The sequence below is a fragment of the Cornus florida genome, unplaced genomic scaffold (genome assembly GCF_030987335.1).
Source record: "Cornus florida cultivar Cherokee Brave unplaced genomic scaffold, ASM3098733v1 CherokeeBrave_3.0.0_Hap2_Chr07, whole genome shotgun sequence".
Lineage (NCBI taxonomy): Eukaryota > Viridiplantae > Streptophyta > Magnoliopsida > Cornales > Cornaceae > Cornus > Cornus florida.
Genome location: NW_026775577.1, coordinates 11658775 through 11678322, shown reverse-complemented (window position 1 = coordinate 11678322; position 19548 = coordinate 11658775). Strand labels below are relative to the sequence as shown.

Genomic DNA, 19548 nt, shown 5'->3' with positions numbered 1-19548 from the left:
AACAATGTGAGAGTCAAAATGACTAGCGGGTAAATTGACTCTTCCTTAAAGTAAAATATTTATAATTTTAATTAATTCATTTATAACTAAAAGCAAGAGAAAATAATTTATTTTAGTTGGGGTTGGTGGTGGTGGGGAGTAGGGTGTGATATTTTACAGATGAGATCATGAGAGTAAGAAATTTACAAAAGGGGTTCAAGAACCCCAAAGCCCACTGTCAAAGCCTATTGGGCCTACAAAAGAACAGGTCCATTAGGGCAATAACAAAATGTACAATACACAACCAACGGAGCCCAATTTAACCCAGTCCAGACAAATAGTCTAGTGTCTCCGGTCTACAATATATAAAATGCATATATTGAGTGATTTACAAACGTCCAACTGGTTCAGTTACTCCCCGTTGTTTTTGGAGTCACGCTTTTAGCCTCTTATAATAAAATATAACAGCCCAATAGCCCACGTAACAGTCTCATTTTGAGTTTGTCTTGCTATTGTAATATTTCATTAAGAGGGAAAATCTAGGTAAGTCTTTAAGGTCTTAAGGTCTCGTTTTCGAATACTTTTAACTTAAATAATGCGTGTGTTGTGTGGTTGATACACGTGCTCTAATAAATAAATAAAAAGGGACCAATTTTTTCTTTTCTTTCAATTTTTTTGATGTTACTTTTGGGAGTATCGAATCAACTCCATATCCAAAACACCAATTCGATACTTTCAAAATATTTCATATACCAACCAAAAGTATAATGAAAAACTAATTTTTCTTTCTTTTCCTCTCAACCAAACGAAGTGTTTAGTTGCCTAGCTATTCCATTCTATTCAGTTTGTTCGGAACAAGACTGAGATGGTGATACAACTATGTCAACTTAAGAATGAATTAAGAAATTATATGATTTTTCCTAGACCTAGACCTAGTCCTGTTTTGATTGACCATATTATTTTTCCTTAAAATGTGATAGTGTCACAATTGAACCTAATATAATATGTCCTAGACCTAGTTGACTTAATCTGTTGCCATCCCAATCTTGTTCAAGAACTCCTAAATTGTAAACTGAGATTTAGATGAGTACTAGAAGAAAATCCAAATAGAGGTGCATTGTATTTTCCCACTATCAATGCACCAAACAAAGTTTATATATATATATATATATATATATCAATAAAAAAAAAATAAATAAAAAATAAAAAATAAAAAATTCAAAATTTAGAAACAATCTTCCATCAATTGATAACTAGTTCTTGTGTCTCAGCCGGCAGCAACTATTGATGCAAACCAAGTACATGCCAATAAGCAATTGAATGATAATAAGTTCATAGTGTTTACAACTTGACATGGTTGTAAATGATAAACTTTTGAATCTAAAAAACTATTATTTGCCAGTTTTACTCTCTGGGTCAGAATGTTAATGTATGAGATCAGTGAGACATTAAACCACTACCTTGATAAAGTCCCGGAGTACTGGCCACTACGTATTTAATTAGGTCATAGTGTCTTGTTAAGCACTCAATCTTAATTAACACCACAAACTCAAATTCCTTAATCACTCTCACATGCCTCAAGAGACAATTATTTTATCTCTCATTTATCGAACGATGTGAGGGGCGAGTTTAGTGTAATAGTAAAATTGTCCCATTATAATTTAAAAGTCACGAGTTCGTAATAAGATAACACACTTGGCATGAAAAATTAAAACTGTGTAACTCTCCTAAACTCTACCATGACAATAACGCGTTACATCCATCAGATGGAATAGTACATAATATCGGTATAGCGGCCCTCTACTCTCAATTGGTTGATTTGACTTTCAAGTTTACTGTAACAAGTCTGAGGACTTTGATGGCACAAATGTTTTTTATGGGTCACAAACCACCAAACAAGCATGCATATTCTAGGAAGCTAGTGTGAAACACTGTGGGTCATAAAGAATTGTTTGACCAGATGTATAGACAAGGGCGGATTTATGAATTGTTACTGAAGTGGGCTAATATTTTTTTGAATGCGCTAATACTATTAAGTATAGTAAAAAAAATTTACGGGTGGGCTTGAGCACACTCGAGCCCCCCTGGATCAGGGGGTACGTATGGGCATCTAGAAGTTGTTCTTGTTTGGAACATTCACCATGTTTGTAATCCACAACTTCTGCACTCACCACGAAATTATGGTGTAAAAGTGCAATGCTGCAAAGGGTAGCCAAACAGTTTTTTTTTTCCACCATTCTAGAATTCATTATCACAATTTTCAAAGTAATATAGATGCTTCTGCTGAAAATGCCATCCCCAATCATAAATTATAGTATATACGTGTTGAATACTACTACATGGACCCCCTTATCAATGGGCTATTATTTCAATTTTATTATGTATTTTAGTCGGGCGCCGTTTAAAAATTTAAGAATGCCATGCGTAAAAAATATATATTACTAGCAAATTTAGAATCAAACTTAAGCATATCATTGAACTTTCGTAAGCTATTATTTTAATTTTAAAATGAATTTTAGTCAACGGACTATTTAGAAATTTAAGCATGTGATGATGCGTTATTGTGTTTAGACCTTGCATGTAAGTATATATATATTAGCAAATCAAGAATCAAAGTAACTAAAGCATATATATCATTGAACTTTAGACACAATTAACATTCATTGAACTTTAGACACAAATAACATTTTTTATTTAACTAAAAAGTTAGAAATCTTAGCTTTTAAGTTTTGGATTTAATGGTGAACGAGTTTAATTGAAGGTTTGAATGCAACAATAAATGCGCAAGAGTTTTCTGTTAGTTTTTCTTCGACCGGGAATGGGTCAAGAATGGTCAAGTTCTTAGTGCTTCCACTCATTTTTGAATTGTGTGCGATCTATAATTATGCAGTGCTCCACTCAAAAGACATCAAAAGTGGTCCAAAACGTTGTTTTACTGGTTTAAAAGTTAAAACAGACATCTCCAATATTTGTTTCCTAAAACCTCATCCTAAATTATTTTGATTTCTTAAACACTTTTGTCATCTGATTATTAATTTTTTTAAAAAATAATAATAAAATTATCTTTCTCGTACTTCAATTTAATTTCTAAGAGTAAGATCCAACCTAAAATATGATTTAGGGCAATACCCGGAATAAAGGTAAATATTTGGACACTAGGAAAAATAGCGAGTCTGGATCCTTTGCTATAATCATTTCGGGTTAGTGTGCTGTAATTTTTTTTGACACATTTGTTCTAAAATTTCAACAGATATTTTGTGTTTAAACCTAAAATAAATGTATTGAAAGATGTTTTAAGCATGTTAATATCTCTTTTTAATATTATTATTTCATGTTTCAACACATTTTTAAAATATTTAATAAATTTGTCAAAATGTAGAACGCTAAGCTATGGTAGTAATGCGGCATTAACTTCTGGATACTTTTTTTACTTTTGGTTTTATGATGGATTTGTTTTGTTTATAGTTTATCCAAAAGGTCAGGGCCATGAGGCCAAATAAAAAATTGATTTTAGATCATAAACAAGAAGAATCATCAAAAACTCTATTTATTATGACTTAAAAATACAATAAAATTTAAAATGGTTTTAGGTACTCCAAATTTGACTTTTTTAGTCGAGCCAGTTCTTCGTGCTTTTAATAACCCAAACAGTGGATTAGATCTGATATGGTTTAAAGTAGGTAATATTATAAGTTGTCAGCATTTGACTTTATATTATAAAAAGTTTCAAAAAAAGTGGCTAAATCTAATGTGGTTCAAGTCATACCTTAGCAAAGGCAAACAAGGATAAAATAATATTAACTGTATTGTACTTGAAGTTCCTACTTTAATTAACAGGACCCTCGGAACATAACCGCATTGAGAGAGATTTGAAAAGTAAATTTTTATTACTTTCGAATGATACTTTTAACTTGAATAGTGTATATATTTTGAAGCTGATACACATGCTCTAAAAAATAAAAAATAAATTAAAAAAAAAAAAAACTTCTCAATCAATAATGTTCATGTTTTTTAATTTTACCCAAAGGTCCACTCAATTAAATCTCAATATTTTCAATATATTTCATACTTCATTTTTTTAATGACCCAAAATTTGTAACTTCCTACCCATAACTTTGTTTTACATAGACTAATTACAGAATCACCAATATAAAAGTGTTGATGAGTTAAGCTTCATTTTTTTAGTAACAAGTCAAAACACTAAACCTATTAAGCTACACGAAAGAAATCGAGTAAACCAATAGATGTTATGTCATTAATATTTATTGGTTATCTTCCACTCCTACTGTCTAATCTGTTCAGTTTTCTTTTTTCTTTTTTTTTTTTCTTTTTTTTTTTTTAATTTTGAATTCATATATAAGTAATATTTGTAGTGCCTCAATGTGCCCATTCACGTGGAGGGAAAAAAACAAAAGTTTTACCTTTCAAAATAATTTTAAAAAAAAAATTGTGCACACCCCACCCATCTCAACTGAACACACTATTAAATTGTCTTAATAAAAAATAAACCACTTCAGTTATAACTTCCACAAATTAAATTATTTCTGATGAAGATTTCTTATGGCTCATACAAAGCTTCATTTGTGTCCACACAATCTATATATTATTGTATTTGCATGATACCATTTAACAAAATATAAAGGACTTTACTCTCCTACTCTCACGTCCCACTGCCGGGCTACAAAACAATTTTTATGTTATTGCATTTGAATGATACGGTCTTAAAAAAATATAAAAGATGACTTAATAGATTGTAACGGATTTAAACAAATATTGATGTAAATCGATCTAATCGGCTCGTTCATGGAGGTAGGTAGCAATATCAAATCCTTAAAAAAGAGTTAAGAACAGGGACTTAAATTCAGGGTGCACAGTGTAAAAAAAATAAAAATCAATAATCACACCAATAAATATAGATTCTATAAATCAAAAGACAAAGAATAAAAATTACTCAAAATAATATGTCAATTAATGAGTAGTTTAAGAATGATAAATGGTCAACAAAAAATTTAGAAAGGAAAGAAAAATGAAAGAATTTTAGAAAGGAAAAAAATTGGAGTTTGATTCAAAAAGGAAAATTTGACTTTTTTTAAAAGGAATTTAAAGAGTAAAAAGGAGAAGAAATATAAAATTTAAGTAATAATTTTAGAAAATAAAATTTTAAGTGTTGCATTATATGAATTTTTTCATATATATATATATGTAAACATATATAAATTTAGTATATATTTTATAATTTTAGCTTAAGATTATTGTTTTAGGCCAGGCCCCCTAGACATAAACTGGTTCTGCCCCTGGTTACGCTAAAATATAAGTGGTACTGAAGCCTACAAATTAAAGCTGCATACTATAACAATAATCTTAAGCTTATAATTTGAAGAGTGGATTCTCTCTTGACCTATGCCCAGGTGCAATAAAACAATCTTTATGAATTGTATATGTATGGTAGGGTTTAACAAAATATAAATGATATCTTAAGTCTACAACCACAATCTTAAGTCTATAATTTGGAGAGTGGATTTGGAGAGTGGATCCCGACGTGTCCTATATATATATATATATATATATATATATATATATTATATTTGCATGATACTTCTTCCATCTTATAAAAAGTCACTTTTAGAGAACCGTGACTCTCACAAATTGAACTGACACGGTTCTCCATTAACGACATTCTTATTAGGACGGAGACAGTAGCTTTTAACAAAATATAAAGTACTTCACAATGAAGTGAATGAACCCTAAAAAGTAAGTGGTACTAGAAGCCGTGGACTTCAACTACAATCTCAAGGCTGTAATTTGGAGAATGGATCATTTTCAATTCTATGCCCTATAGGGTGCATCAAAATAACGTTTCGCTGCACTAGATGGCCAGGTACGGAACCCTCCTGAACAGGAGGGAATCTGGGTTCTTATATTTTTGTCTTTACAAAGTGATGTTGGCCTGCTTTTATTCAATTTTGGTAGGCAACACTCGAAATACGGGTGAAAAGAAGAAAGTGACATGGGTTTTGATGTGACACACCACATCTAGGCGAGGAGGATGAGAAATGCAAATAAAATTTGGTGGGTCAACCCGTTTGGTATAGGAAGGTCTTAGGTTCAATTTAAAACAACTTCAAATATTCGTTTCAGTTGATAACTTTTGAAAGAAGGCATATAAAAAATTGGACACAACGACATTGATGTCTATTGAATTCACTCGTCCTTCTAGTTTGGATCCAATGAATACGATTTCTCGAAAAGTCTCTCATTGTAGGTCCATTTTGTTCACAAAAATCAATAATGATAACGACTTTATAGTTTATAGTTTACTGTTAAATTTATATTTAATATTTGACATCATTTACACAAAGTAAAACAATCTGAAAAAAACCAAATCAGTATTGCTCTATAACCTAACTTCCACGTCATTGATTTAAACAAATACTATTAATTATCTTATTTTTTGTGAATTAGAGAAGTGTGAGACTGTAATTTTAAGTACATCAACAATAATTATGTTCAAAATAATGTCAACTGTTAAATATGTATTCTAAGATTAATTAAAAGATGTGGACATGGTGATGTTTAGGTATTAATTATCATGCTTCGTCATTAATTGTTCAATTTGGCAACATCAATCAAATAATATTGACGTGTCTAACTTCTCTAATAATGTATGTCACATTTTCACGAAATTTAACAAGTATTATGTTTGACAAGTAACTATACATTTCCTCAATTTTCATGTTTTTTTTTTTTTTACCAAATAAAAAAAGTCCATTTATACCCACATGCGTTATCAATTCTTATTTGGTGCAACTGATTTTCATTTTTAATTATAAAAGATAAATCAGTGATATCAGTATGGTGATATAATCTTATATATAATATAGGAGTTGTTTATTTTGTTCACCAGCTAACCATATCCTTTCTATAATTCTATGTATTATATTAACGGAATCCAATATCTTTATAAAACTACAATTTGTCTCCATGGAATTCTAAGGTTCCAAGTCAAAACCTCTGAACATGCAAAGAGAAAAATATGTATGTTAGTTATCCAAAAAATAAAAATAAAAGTATGCATGTTATTAGATTCAATAGCAGATTCATTAATTATCAATGGGGTAGCTAATATTAAACATAAATTTAGCCAATTTGAACTTATTTGGGTAATAGAGTCTTTTGGCTTAACATTAAAAGTATGAAAGACATTTCACACTTTTAAGTCTCGTTTGGATTGAGGGTTTTGGAGAGAAAAATTGAAGGATAGGGATAGGTGTATTTGGATGGAGGGTTTTGGAGAGAAAAGAAAGGATTGGGAAGGATTTGGAGGGATAGCCTAGCCCTCCAAATCTCTCCTAAACAGTAAAACCAAATCCCTCCAAAATTGACAAGATTTGGAGAGAAAGGGAGCTACTGGCGTTTGGAGCCCATCCGAAAAAGTTGCCGGAAGTTGCAGAGATCGTCGGAAAATTCGCCGAAAATTGCAAAGACTGTCGGAAAACTCGCCGGAAGTTGCAGAAATCATAGAAAAAGTCGCCGAAAGTTGCAGAAATCGTCTGAAAATTCGCCAGAAGTTGCAGAGAACGCCGAAAAATTCGCTGGAAGTTGCAGAGATAGTCTGTTGCAGAGATCGTCTTCTGATTTTGGTAGATTTTGTAGATTTTGTAGTTGGCAGTTGGAGAGAGAGAGAGCCGATATGGGTTTTGACCTTCTAGGATTTTGTAGTTTGCAGCTACGGAGAGAGAGAGAGCAGATGGGTTTTGATCTACTAATTTTGGTAGATTTTGTAGTTGGCAGTTGAAGGGAGAGAAAGCTGATATGGGTTTTGACTATTTTTGTAGATTTTGTAATTGGAGAGAGAGAGAGAGAGACACACGGAGGGATCTGTGAGATCGGGAGTAGATAGATGGAGGAGGTTGAAATGATTTTGCCTTCTAACCCTACCAAAAAGGGTAAGATAGTAATTTTATTATTATCAATTCTTTTCTTTTCTCTCCTTTTTGTTATCTAATCCTGTCTATCCAAACATGAATATAAACATTTCCGTCCCTTTCTTTTCTTTTCTTTTATCTCATAATTATTTCCTTTCTTTTCTCTCCAGTGTATCCAAACAAAGCCTTAGGGGATGTTAAAGTAATAAAGATCAAACTCCCTATCAATGTATAATTTGTTCAAATTTTAAAAAAAAGTTAGTGTAATTTACCTATTCTTTTTTTAGTACATCTTACCTAATTTTGTAATACGTTCCTTTTGCTTATTTTCTTACCCTAGGACAAAATAGAAAATGTTCAATTTTGAACCCTACAATTTATTTGGTCCATTTAAATGCCCAAAATTGCTTCAAGATGGGGATATATGTGATGTGAACCACCAAACGTGGTCGGTTGGACACTCGGAACCAATCAATTTCTCGCATTATGTCAAAAGTCAATAAAGCTATGATGTAGTCCTATTTTAATATGATGTGGTCCTATGATCACTTGAATAGTCATGCATTCCCTCCGAATGAAATTCTCTATGTTTATGCTTTATTTTTGGCTAAATAATGGGAATAACTTTAATCATTATTTAATTTTATATTTTGAATTATCAACTTTTTAAATTTGAACCGGACCCAATTCTTAATTCGATGTTACGCTAATACTTGGTCCAGATGTATCCGGTGCGCCACCCTAGATAGGCAAGGTGACTTTGAGGGCACGAATTTGGGTAGGGGAGAATGTTGCAAGAGAGGTTTGTTTTCGTATCAAATCCAAATGGAAAGTGAGATGTTTGAAGGGGAGATTTGTTCCACATGAGATTTGAATCCAATGTGAGACAAGTCTCACTTATAACATCTAATTTATTTATTAAACTGAATGGAGAGGAGAAGCCAGAAATTTTCGATTGAAAGGCCAAATAGTGATATAAAGTTAAATTTAATAAGTAAATAATAATTGCAATAATTTTTTTCCCCGGTGCATTTTTAATGTATACTTTAAAGAACAAATCTATAAACAATATGAGAAAAATAAATAGAAAAAAGATAATTAACGGTCCAATAATAAAGTTGTCATTGTCGAGTATTCTTTTTTTTTTTTTTTTTTTTTTTTCTTCTCTTTAAATCACAACACATAATTTATATATTTATATATATATATATATATAGTACTAATACGTTTTTGCAAGACTTACAAAATAATAAAACACTTCTATAATTCAATTTGAATTTTTAAAGGCAATATCAAAAGGTTCCAAAAAGTCATATATAATTTATTTCACAAATCATCTTTACTTTTCATAAATAAATAACTATAAATAACAACTTTATAAAATGTTAGAAAGGTCAACTTTAATTTTCTTATACAAAATTACTATTAAGCCTTGGCTCCGCCCCTTGGGAGTTTCTTGTCTAATTCATTAGAGTTTCCATATTTGGTGGTTTAACGGAATAAATTGCTGACTTAATAAGGTCTACAAAGAAATTTTGAACTTGCATCAAAATCTCAAAAGACTAATCATGAAGACTCAAATTTGTATTCCCATGTTAGTTAATATGAAGTATCATTGCACCAGAATTTACCATAGTTAAGACTTCGCTATAGACAATGGACCAACATTTTTTCTATTGATCGAGGTTCATTTTTTAATGGTATCTCATATTTTATTATATTAATTATATTTTTCTTATTATATTAGAATATATTTCTTGTAATGAATTAATTATGTTTTGTGTATGATATTAATTACTAAATAAATACAATTGTTTTCAGTCAATATAAGTTTTTTTTTTATACTAGTTATAAATATTTTTTAATGAATGAATTAATTAGGCTCCGTGTATTCTATTACTTACCAAATAAATACAATTGTTTTTTCACTGGCCAATTTATGTTTCTTTATATTAGTTATATATATTTTGTAATGAATTAATTAATTATGCTCCGTATATTCTATTAATTACTAAATAAATACAATTGTTTTTCAACGGGTCAATACAAGTTTCTTTTATTAGTTACTATATGTTTCTTTTAATGAATTAATTATGCTTGATATGTTGTATTTATATTGGTCAATACAAGTTTCTTTTATATTAGTAATATATTTCTTTTAGTGAATTAATTATGCTTTGTGTATTGCATTATTTACTAAATAGATATAACTGCTTGTCTATTAATCCATACATGTATCTTTTAGTTTATTTTTTTATTTTTATAATTATTTCATTTTTTTTTTCTAAATAATTTCACACCTTTTGAATTTTTTCTAATTTTTAAATTCTCTTGCTTGTTCAAAACTTTGTAATTCTAATTTATTGACTCTTTTTCACGTCAATTTTCAAGTTAGGAAAGAAAACATAAATAGTATTTTTATATTTCTTTCATTGAGCTTATGGTAAGTTAAGTTGAGAGTATAATTATTAAATAAAAATTATTAATATTGTATTAATACAATTAATGTAAGAAGACCTAATTTAACGACTAACGCGTAAAAAAAATTATCATATTTAAAGCGTTCTTTAATTATCAACAGGCCAATGGTACAGTGGTATGAACCCCTTACTTTTTAAAAAGAGGCAAAGATTAAGTCTTAAGGCTCGTTTGACATGCATTTTGTTTTTGCTGTTTTTATTTTTGGGCTATTATAGTATCAAATTTAGCAACAAAAGCATATTTTGTGCGACGTTATTTTATTTTATACTGTGCTAAAACACTTCGTGACCCAAAACCAAAATACCAAAAAGTTATTTTTTCTTATTTTAATAATTGTTCATGGCCCAAAACCATTTTTTTTTGCATGTTTCTGTTTCTGATATTTCCACAACAAAACAATGTTTCCAAACGTGTTTCAGATTTTTTTTCAAAACACTCTTATAATAAAAACATTGTTTCTATTTTAGCCAAAAACAAAATACCTAAACAAAACGCATATCAAACGGGTTCTTAGTAAAGATACTTGTGTGTGAATCCAATTATGAAAAAAATAATAATAATAAAAAGTGTTCCCTAATTTCAAAAAAGAAATTAAAAATTGTCTATAATTTTTGCTCCTAAAGTGTCCATAATATATATATATATATATGTATGTATGTATGTATGTATGTATGTTTATACCTAGTGGATATATAATATTTTAAATTATTAAAGCCGGCAACATTGGACTGCTCTCATGTCCCCATCATCCAGAAGCTGTCAAATACAAAAGGCGGGTCACACCCGAGAACTATCCAGGCGCGTCCCCAGCAGTCACACGGGGCTCAGGCCTTGGAGTTCTCTGTCAACTGTCGCCATATCATCAACAAATCATAAGCCGCATTATCCAACTGTCGCCATATCATCAACAAATCATAACCCGCATTATCCAACGGGTTTACCCGAATGCCCATTCCCCTATCATAATTTTCTCCCAAAATTATTCCATTTAATCCAAAAAAATTTAGTCAAATATTTTGCGTACAACGATACATATTTTTAACATAATTTATAATTGTCACCCAAACACATATATAAATGCTTCTTTAAAATTCAGTAAAATATTGTAAACCCCTAGATCTTATTTACTTTTATTTGTTGAGAATTGTTTTTTTGTTATCGGAGAATTAAAAATTAAGAAATTATATTAAAAAATCTGTTCCATTAACAATTTTTATAAATTATTTTTTAGAAAACCCATTTAAAAAAAAAAGTTTATTTTTAGATAATTGTATTTTATAATTTTTTTTAGAATTAATTTTAAAAAATTGAACTAAATAACTAAGTACCTAGAACTTGGTGTATATTTTTAAAATACTCAATTGTTCATATATTGGAGTTAGGGTGTTTGAATTATCATGGAGTCCCTTTAGAAAAAAAAAATTATATGTTGATACTTGATAAGAGAATTGCATGTATTTAGTAATAAATTATAGGTGCTCTATAAAATTCTAGACACTAAAAAAGGTTAACCGCAAGAGGATGAGTCCAATGAGAGTGGTCAGACTGACAAAATATTTTATCCAAAAATATGGATCACATTCCGAAGACCAAACCAAACAAGGTTTCGTCACCAAATCACCTACGGCTGGTTTTCTCTCTCTACATAATACGTAGTAATAATATACACGTAGGTTGTATAGTCAAATCCTATTGGCTATTTCAACACATTGTTTGGCAATATAATCTGACCAGAATACCCATTCTCTCTCTCTACTCTCTCTCTAGAAGGTGAGATAAAAAATTCCAAACGAACGCGTGATCTTGTCAAACAAACTAAACTATAACTCGGGTTGAAAATGATTCTGAAGTGGGTATAAAAGCACCACAATAGGTTAGAACAAGGAATCAGAGCCACCACCCCCACCACCACCGTTTTTGTCCACTCCAAAGTCCCTCTGTTCTTTCTTATAAACCAAACACAAACCTCTCTGTTCTTTCTTTCATTTTCAAGTCATCAACAGTTATTAACTTGTGAATCAACTTATTGAAATGGAACACTTGTTGGGTCTTCTCAGAATTCACATCCACAGAGGGGTAAATCTTGCCGTCAGAGACCTGAAAAGCAGCGATCCTTATGTTATTGTCCGGATGGGCAAACAGGTAATTTTGATACAAGTTTTACTTTTTTTTTTTATTAGTTGGTGATAAGTTTCTTGATGGGTTGTTCATGGTTTGAGCAATTTTGGATGATAGCATAAAGTTTCATAGTTATTTTTGGAGTTAATCAAGCTCTGTAATTAATTACATTTTAGGGGCTAGCTGCTTCTCCGCTTAAAATCAGAATACACACATGTACACTCAGTTGTGTGTGTATATTATGCCCAAAATAGAAGTCCTTTTGGTTCTATAATTGTTAGTTCTTTCTCAATTCTTCTCATTTATCTATTTATGATCCCTTTCTAATTGGGTTTATTTATTTCAGATTAGTATCCCAATTTTCCTTAATTGGGGTTTTTTTTTTTCCTCTCTCATTATTTTCTAGTACCAATTTCTAATTAAAGCTAATCTAGGATCAGAAATCTGTTCAATGTTGCAGAAGTAGAATGTTCACACTTCTCTTTCAATGACTTGTTATGTTCTGGAATATTTGTCTCATTCATAATCTTGATATAGTTCTCAACAACCATCAATCATGACGGAATCGAACTTACTATTTACATAATTATCCTACAAAAAGAGCAGAGCTTTAATCCAATATTTTTTTATTTTTTTTGGAATTGCACAAAAAATTGAATAAAGTAAATTCTGGCACTGGAATTTTTTTTCAACTTGGTTATTATTTTCTTTCTATCTTGAATTTTCATATGCTTACCTTTTGGCTGCACTTATTGACTTGTGTTTATATCTATTAAATTCGATGCAGAAATTAAAGACACGGGTGATTAAAAGGAATGTCAATCCCGAGTGGAATGAAGATTTAACTCTTTCCGTCGCAGACTCTAATCTTCCAATCAAGCTTGTAAGTATTTTATTTGCTGCACTTTGGTGTGATTAACTCCAGTTCTTGCACTTTCTGCACATAATCTGCAGTCAGCACAAAGAGAAAAATAATAATATTTAATTAATTGAAGTTGCTCTAACTTTAAAAGAAAAGAAAGAAAAAAAAATTAAGTTGCTGCATTCATTTCGTGTATTCGCTTATGGATACAATGTGAGATAGAAACTTGAATAAAACTCTTTGTCAAATGTTTTGAATGATGATCCGATTTTGTCAAATGTAGCTCAAGTTTTTGAATATTGAACATGCAAAACAAGAAAAGACTCGAGTAATGAGCATAATGAAGATGAAATGAGTCATTCCTTGGACGAAACAAGCTTTAAATTGTGATTAGTGAGGATAATTCACTTGTCGTTCTAAGCTTAATTCTTACACCATTTTATTTTATGCAATTGCAGGCAGTGTATGATAAGGACACATTCACCCTTGACGACAAGATGGGAGACGCAGAGTTTGACATTAAACCATTCCTAGAAGCAGTAAAAATGCGGCTGGGGAACCTCCCTAGTGGAACCATAATAACCAGAGTAAAACCAGGCCGGGACAACTGCTTAGCAGAAGAGAGCAGCATTGTGTGGGCTGAGGGCAAGGTCGTCCAAGATATGGTTCTTAGACTGCGAAACGTTGAGTGTGGTGAGGTTGAACTCCAGTTACAGTGGATAGATGTTCCGGGTTCCAGAGGTCTGGATATGTAAATTAAGCTTTCTTAGTTTTTTTGCACGCAGTGTACAGGCTGGTTTCTGCTGGTGTCATAGAATGGCTCCATATGAGTTTTCTCTCAAAGTTGTTTTGTTTTTTTCATTGACATGTAATGACAATTTTTTGTATTTGCATGATACCATTTAACAAAATATAATACCCTATTACTTTCCGAAATATGTATATATATATATATATAATACCCTATTATTGTATTTGCATGATACTATTTAACAAAATATAAAGGACTTTACTCTCCTACTGTCTTGTGCCCCACCGGGCAACAAAACAATTTTTATGTTATTGCATTTGAATGATAGGGTTGGGTTTAAAAAAATATAAAGATGCCTTAACAGGTTTAGGGTTCGTAGTTTGGTCGCAGTCACGATTGCAGTGTAACGAATTCGGACAAATATTAATATAAATCAATCGAACCAACTAGTTCATGGAGGTATATAACGATATCAAACCCTTAAACAATAAATAGATCCTAAAAAATAAGTAGTACCGGAGCCTGCAAATTAAAGTTGCAGACTACAACCATAATCTTAAGCTTATAATTTGAAGAGTGGATTCCCTCTTGCCTATGCCCCCGGTGCAATAAAACAATCTTTATGAATTGTACATGTATGATAGGGTTTAACAAAATATAAATGATATCTCCATAGACCCTAAAAAGTAAGTAGCCTCGGAGGCTACAAATTGAAGTTGTGGACTACAACCACAATCTTAAGCCTATAATTTGGTGAGTGGATCCCGACATGTCCAGTGTCCCGCTGCTGCATCAAGACAATTTATATATATTATACTTGTATGATAGATTTTAACAAATTATAAAGTGCTTCACAATAAGCCCTAAAAAGTGAGTGGTACTTAGAAGCGGGGACTTCAATTACAATCGTAAGCTTATAATTTGGAGAATGAATCCTTTCCAGTTCTGTGCCCTATCCGGTGCATCAAAATAACATTTTGATACACTAGGTGGCAAGGCACCGAACCTGCGTAAACAGGAGGGAATCTGGTTTCTATATTTTGTCTTTAAATTGTGATCTTGGCCTGCTTTTATTCAATTTTGGTAGGCAACACTCGCAATACAGGTGAAGTGGAAGTCACAAAGATGAAAGTGACACACCACATATAGGTGAGTTGGATGAGGAAATGCTAATAAATTTTGGTGGGTCAACCCGTTTGGTATAGGAAGGTCTTGGTTCAATCTAATGCAACTGCAAATATTCGTTTCAGTTGACAACTACATTTAAAAGACGGCATTTAAAAAATTGGACACAAGGAGATTGATTTCTATTGAATTCACTCTTGTCCTTCTAGTTTGGATCCAATGAATACGATTTCTCCAAAAGTCTTTGTTGATAATCGCGCCACGATAGCTGACTAAGTAGCGCCACCTCTGCAACATAGGCACAATTGGCCAGTGCTGACCTGGCGTGCTCACGATGGATTAGGTATTCTCGAGCTACCTATCCAATAACGGAACTCATTGACCGAGGGAGGGCTCGCTACCCTTCCTCTACTGTGGATGCGCCCCGCTCCAGTCGGATGGGCTCTCCCCCCCTGGCTCGCTCGAGGGTGTTTTCTGAAAGAGAAACCTCTACTGACCTGTTTATACATTTCCCTTCTTGGCAAAGAAGACCTCGGGATAGAACTGGGATGGGAGCCCGCGAGGTCATAAAGGCAGGACCTCGAAAGGGGGGCCTATCCCCACTGAAGCACGGGAATCTGAGGACATGTGGATAGGTGGCTGAGATCTAAGAGGTCGCCTCAGTCCGAGGCCAGCACAAGAGGGAAAGGATACCCGGTACCTAAGCTCGAGCGATGAAGGATAAGAAACGCATTAATTGCGAAAGACATTTGATAAGACCCACATTAATTAGGGAGTGCCGTTACCTCTTTTGACAAGGAGGCAAAGCGTCGCGACCTATCCATCAGCGTCTCATTCGTCAGACGAAGAGACCATCGAACCTTTGGATAAGAGCGGGTTCAGCTAAAGGACTAAAAGACATTGACCGATGAGATAAACGCTATAAATAGGGGTGTTAATCAGCCTTAAAGATATCAACCACCACATTAACAATTATCCTCTGACAAGCTCGAGTTTGCATAGTACCGAAGTCGGCCTTTCCTTTCTTAATCTCCATACCTAGAGAATCCATTGTATTACTTGGATCTCCACTTGGATACTGATCTTAGATCTCTTGGCTGACGTGGAACGATCTCCTCATTTTACTCACGAACTACCATCAACAGTCTCTCATTAAAATTGGACACAAGGAGATTGATTTCTATTGAATTCACTCTTGTCCTTCTAGTTTGGATCCAATGAATACGATTTCTCCAAAAGTCTCTCATTCTAGGTCCATTTTGTTCACAAAATTCAATAATGATAACGACTTTATACTTTATAGTTTGCAGTTAAATTTATATTTAATATTTGACATCATTTACACAAAGTAAAACAATCTTAAATCAGTATTGGTCTGTTACCTAACCCTTCACAACTTCCACGTCATTGATTTAAACAAATACTATTAATTATCTTATTTTTTGTGAATTAGAGAAGTGTGAGAATGTAATTTTAAGTATATGAACAATAATTATTTTCAAGATAATGTCAAGCATTCTAATATTAATTAAAAGATGTGGACATGGTGATGTTTCCCTATTAATTATCATGCTTTGTTATTAATTGTTCAATTTGCCAACATCAATCAAATAAGATTGACGTGTCTAACTTCTTTAATAATGCCTGTTAATTATCTGAGGCTCCAAGTCAAAACCTCTGAACATGCAAAGAGAAAAATATGTATGTTAGTTATCGAAAAAAGAAAAAGAAAAATATGTATGCTATTAGAATCAATATTGGATTTAGTAATTATCAAGGGGTATGCTAATATTAAATATAAATTTAGTCAACTTGGACTTGTTTGTATAATACTAATATTTTCTTTTTTTTTGGTTGGGCTAAAATTGCCTATATTAATAGAATTTTTTATTTTTTTGGGTGGGCTTGAGCCCAACCCTAGATTCACCCCTTATTAGAATAATGACGAGTCTCATAATTGGATATCTCTCCAATCTATTTATATGAGTTGGAACTAACGGTATTATTCATCTTTATGACGTTATAATGATATCAATATTTGCTCACATAATATATCTTGACTCCCTTATATACCTCAACTTAAAATGTCACTCGCATTGTGGAGCCGAGGCGGGTAACGAGGTTTACCTGGTAGCTATAAGTTCAAAGGGCGGCGGGCGCGAGGGTTTTCACGTCATAAAATAAAAATATATAAAAAAACAATTGCTCACATAAAATTATTCAAATTTGTCCTATTATCGGAATTCAATATGGCACGTTACCTAAATTTTTTGGATAAATTACATTGACCTTTCCTGAAATTTAGACAAATTACACACAAATAGAGTTTTTGACCATTATTACTTTGACATATTTTGAAATTTGATGCATGTGCTCAACGACACCCCTTATCATTAGTGAACATTTTCTATAAAATTACTAAGTTGTTCTTTCCTTATATTAAAAAACCTCAACAACTTTATATTTTGACATGAAATGACAAAAAGTATCATAAAATATCATTCAAATACAAAATATTAAATTTCATACCAATTTTAGATTATTAAATTTTATAAAAAGATATATTTTTTTTTAATTAATGACATTTGATTAGGTTTCTTTTTTTTTTTTCAACTTTTTTTTAAAGGGTAATATAGTGTTTACAAGATTGAGAAAAAAAAGAAAAGGATAATAAAGTCTTTTGGCTTAACAATTTTTTTATTATATTATATTATATTAAATTAAATAAGAATATAAATAATATTTAACACTTTTAAAGAATGTTAAATTAATAAAGATCTAATTTTTTATGAATGTGTAATTTGTCCAAATCTCAAAATGTCAGTGAAATTAAAATTGGTTCAAGATGGGATACCTGAACCACCAAAATGTAGTTGGTCGGCCACTCGGAACCAATCAAATTCTTGCATAATGTCAAAAAGTTAATAAAGCTATGATGAGTCCTATTTTTCTATAATGTGGTCCTATGATCACTTCAATGTCAAGTCATGCATTCCCTCCAAAATTCTCGGCCAAATAATGGGAATAGCTTTAATCATTATTTAATTTTATATTTTGAATTATCAATTTTTTAAATTTGAACCAGATCTAATTTTTGATTCGATATTATGCCAACGCTCGATTTAGATGTATTTGATGCGTCACCCTGCTTAGGCAGCTTAGGCAGGGTGACTTTGAGGTTGCGAATTTGGGTGGGGGAAAAGTATTGTAAGAGAGACTTGTCTCATATCAGATCTGAATGGAAAGTTGTTTAAAAGTAAGATTTGGCCCACGAAAGACAAGTCTCACTTGTAATACCTAGCTTATTTATCGAACCGAATAGATGGGCGGAGTTAGAAAATTTCAATTGAGGGGTCAATAGTGATATAAAGTTAAATTTAATAAATAAATAAAATAATTGCAATATATATATTTTTTTTCCAATGCATTTTTAATACACATTTTAAAGAACAAATCTATAAACTATATGAGAGAAAAATAAATAGGAAGATTAGTTAACCATCAATTAATAAAGTTGTCATTGTCGAATATATATATATATATATATATAATACTAATAAATTTTTGCAAGACTTACAAAATAATAAACACTTCTATAATTAAATTTGAATTTTTAAAGGAAATATCAAAAAATTCCAAAATGTCATATATAATTTATTTCACAAATCATCTATAATTTTCATATTTGGTGGTTTAACGGAATAAATTGCTGACTTAAGGTCTATAAAGAAAATTTTGAACTCATGTTTTACATCAAAAGACTAATCATGAAGACTCAAATTTGTATTCCCAGAATTTACAAGTTAAGACTTCGCTATAGACAAACGATTTTATAAATAAAATTATGGACCAACATTTTCTCTGATGATCATTCATTTTTTAAAGGTATCTCATATTGCATTATATGAGTTATATTTTTCTTATTATATTAGAGATATGTTTCTTTTAATAAATTAATTATGTTTTGTGTATTGTATTAGTTATCAAATAAACACAATTGTTCTCGGTCAATAAAAGTTTGTTTTTGGTTTTTTATACTAGTTATAAATATTTTTTAATGAATGAATTAATTATGCTTGGTGTATTCTATTACCTACCAAATAAATACAAATGTTTTTTCATTGGTCAATATAAGTTTATTTATATTAGTTAGTTATATATATTTTTTAATGAATGAATTAATTATGCTCAGTATATTTTATTAATTACCAAATAAATACAATTGTTTTTCAACGGGTCAATACAAGTTTCTTTTATTAGTTACTAAATGTTTTTTTTTTAATGAACTAATTATGCTTGATATATTG

At 31.1% G+C, this 19548-nt stretch overlaps 1 protein-coding gene across 1 annotated transcript; it reads left to right on the top strand.

Annotated features, from left to right (window-relative positions):
• The first annotated feature begins 12147 nt into the window (after window positions 1-12147).
• On the top strand, window positions 12148-14301 carry LOC132267471 (protein C2-DOMAIN ABA-RELATED 4-like). The gene is made up of 3 exons (XM_059768634.1): window positions 12148-12527; window positions 13291-13386; window positions 13824-14301. The coding sequence occupies exons 1-3, from the start codon at window positions 12417-12419 to the stop codon at window positions 14118-14120; spliced, it is 504 nt and encodes a 167-aa protein (XP_059624617.1). The 5' UTR covers window positions 12148-12416; the 3' UTR covers window positions 14121-14301.
• The last annotated feature ends 5247 nt before the right edge of the window (window positions 14302-19548 follow it).

Excerpts from the sequence above, each read along its gene's own strand:
- LOC132267471 (XM_059768634.1), top strand. The coding sequence starts at position 12,417 with ATGGAACACTTGTTGGGTCTTCTCAGAATTCACATCCACAGAGGGGTA. Across the intron at positions 12,528-13,290 it reads TTGTCCGGATGGGCAAACAG|AAATTAAAGACACGGGTGAT; the intron begins GTAATTTTGATA and ends AATTCGATGCAG. Across the intron at positions 13,387-13,823 it reads CTAATCTTCCAATCAAGCTT|GCAGTGTATGATAAGGACAC; the intron begins GTAAGTATTTTA and ends ATGCAATTGCAG.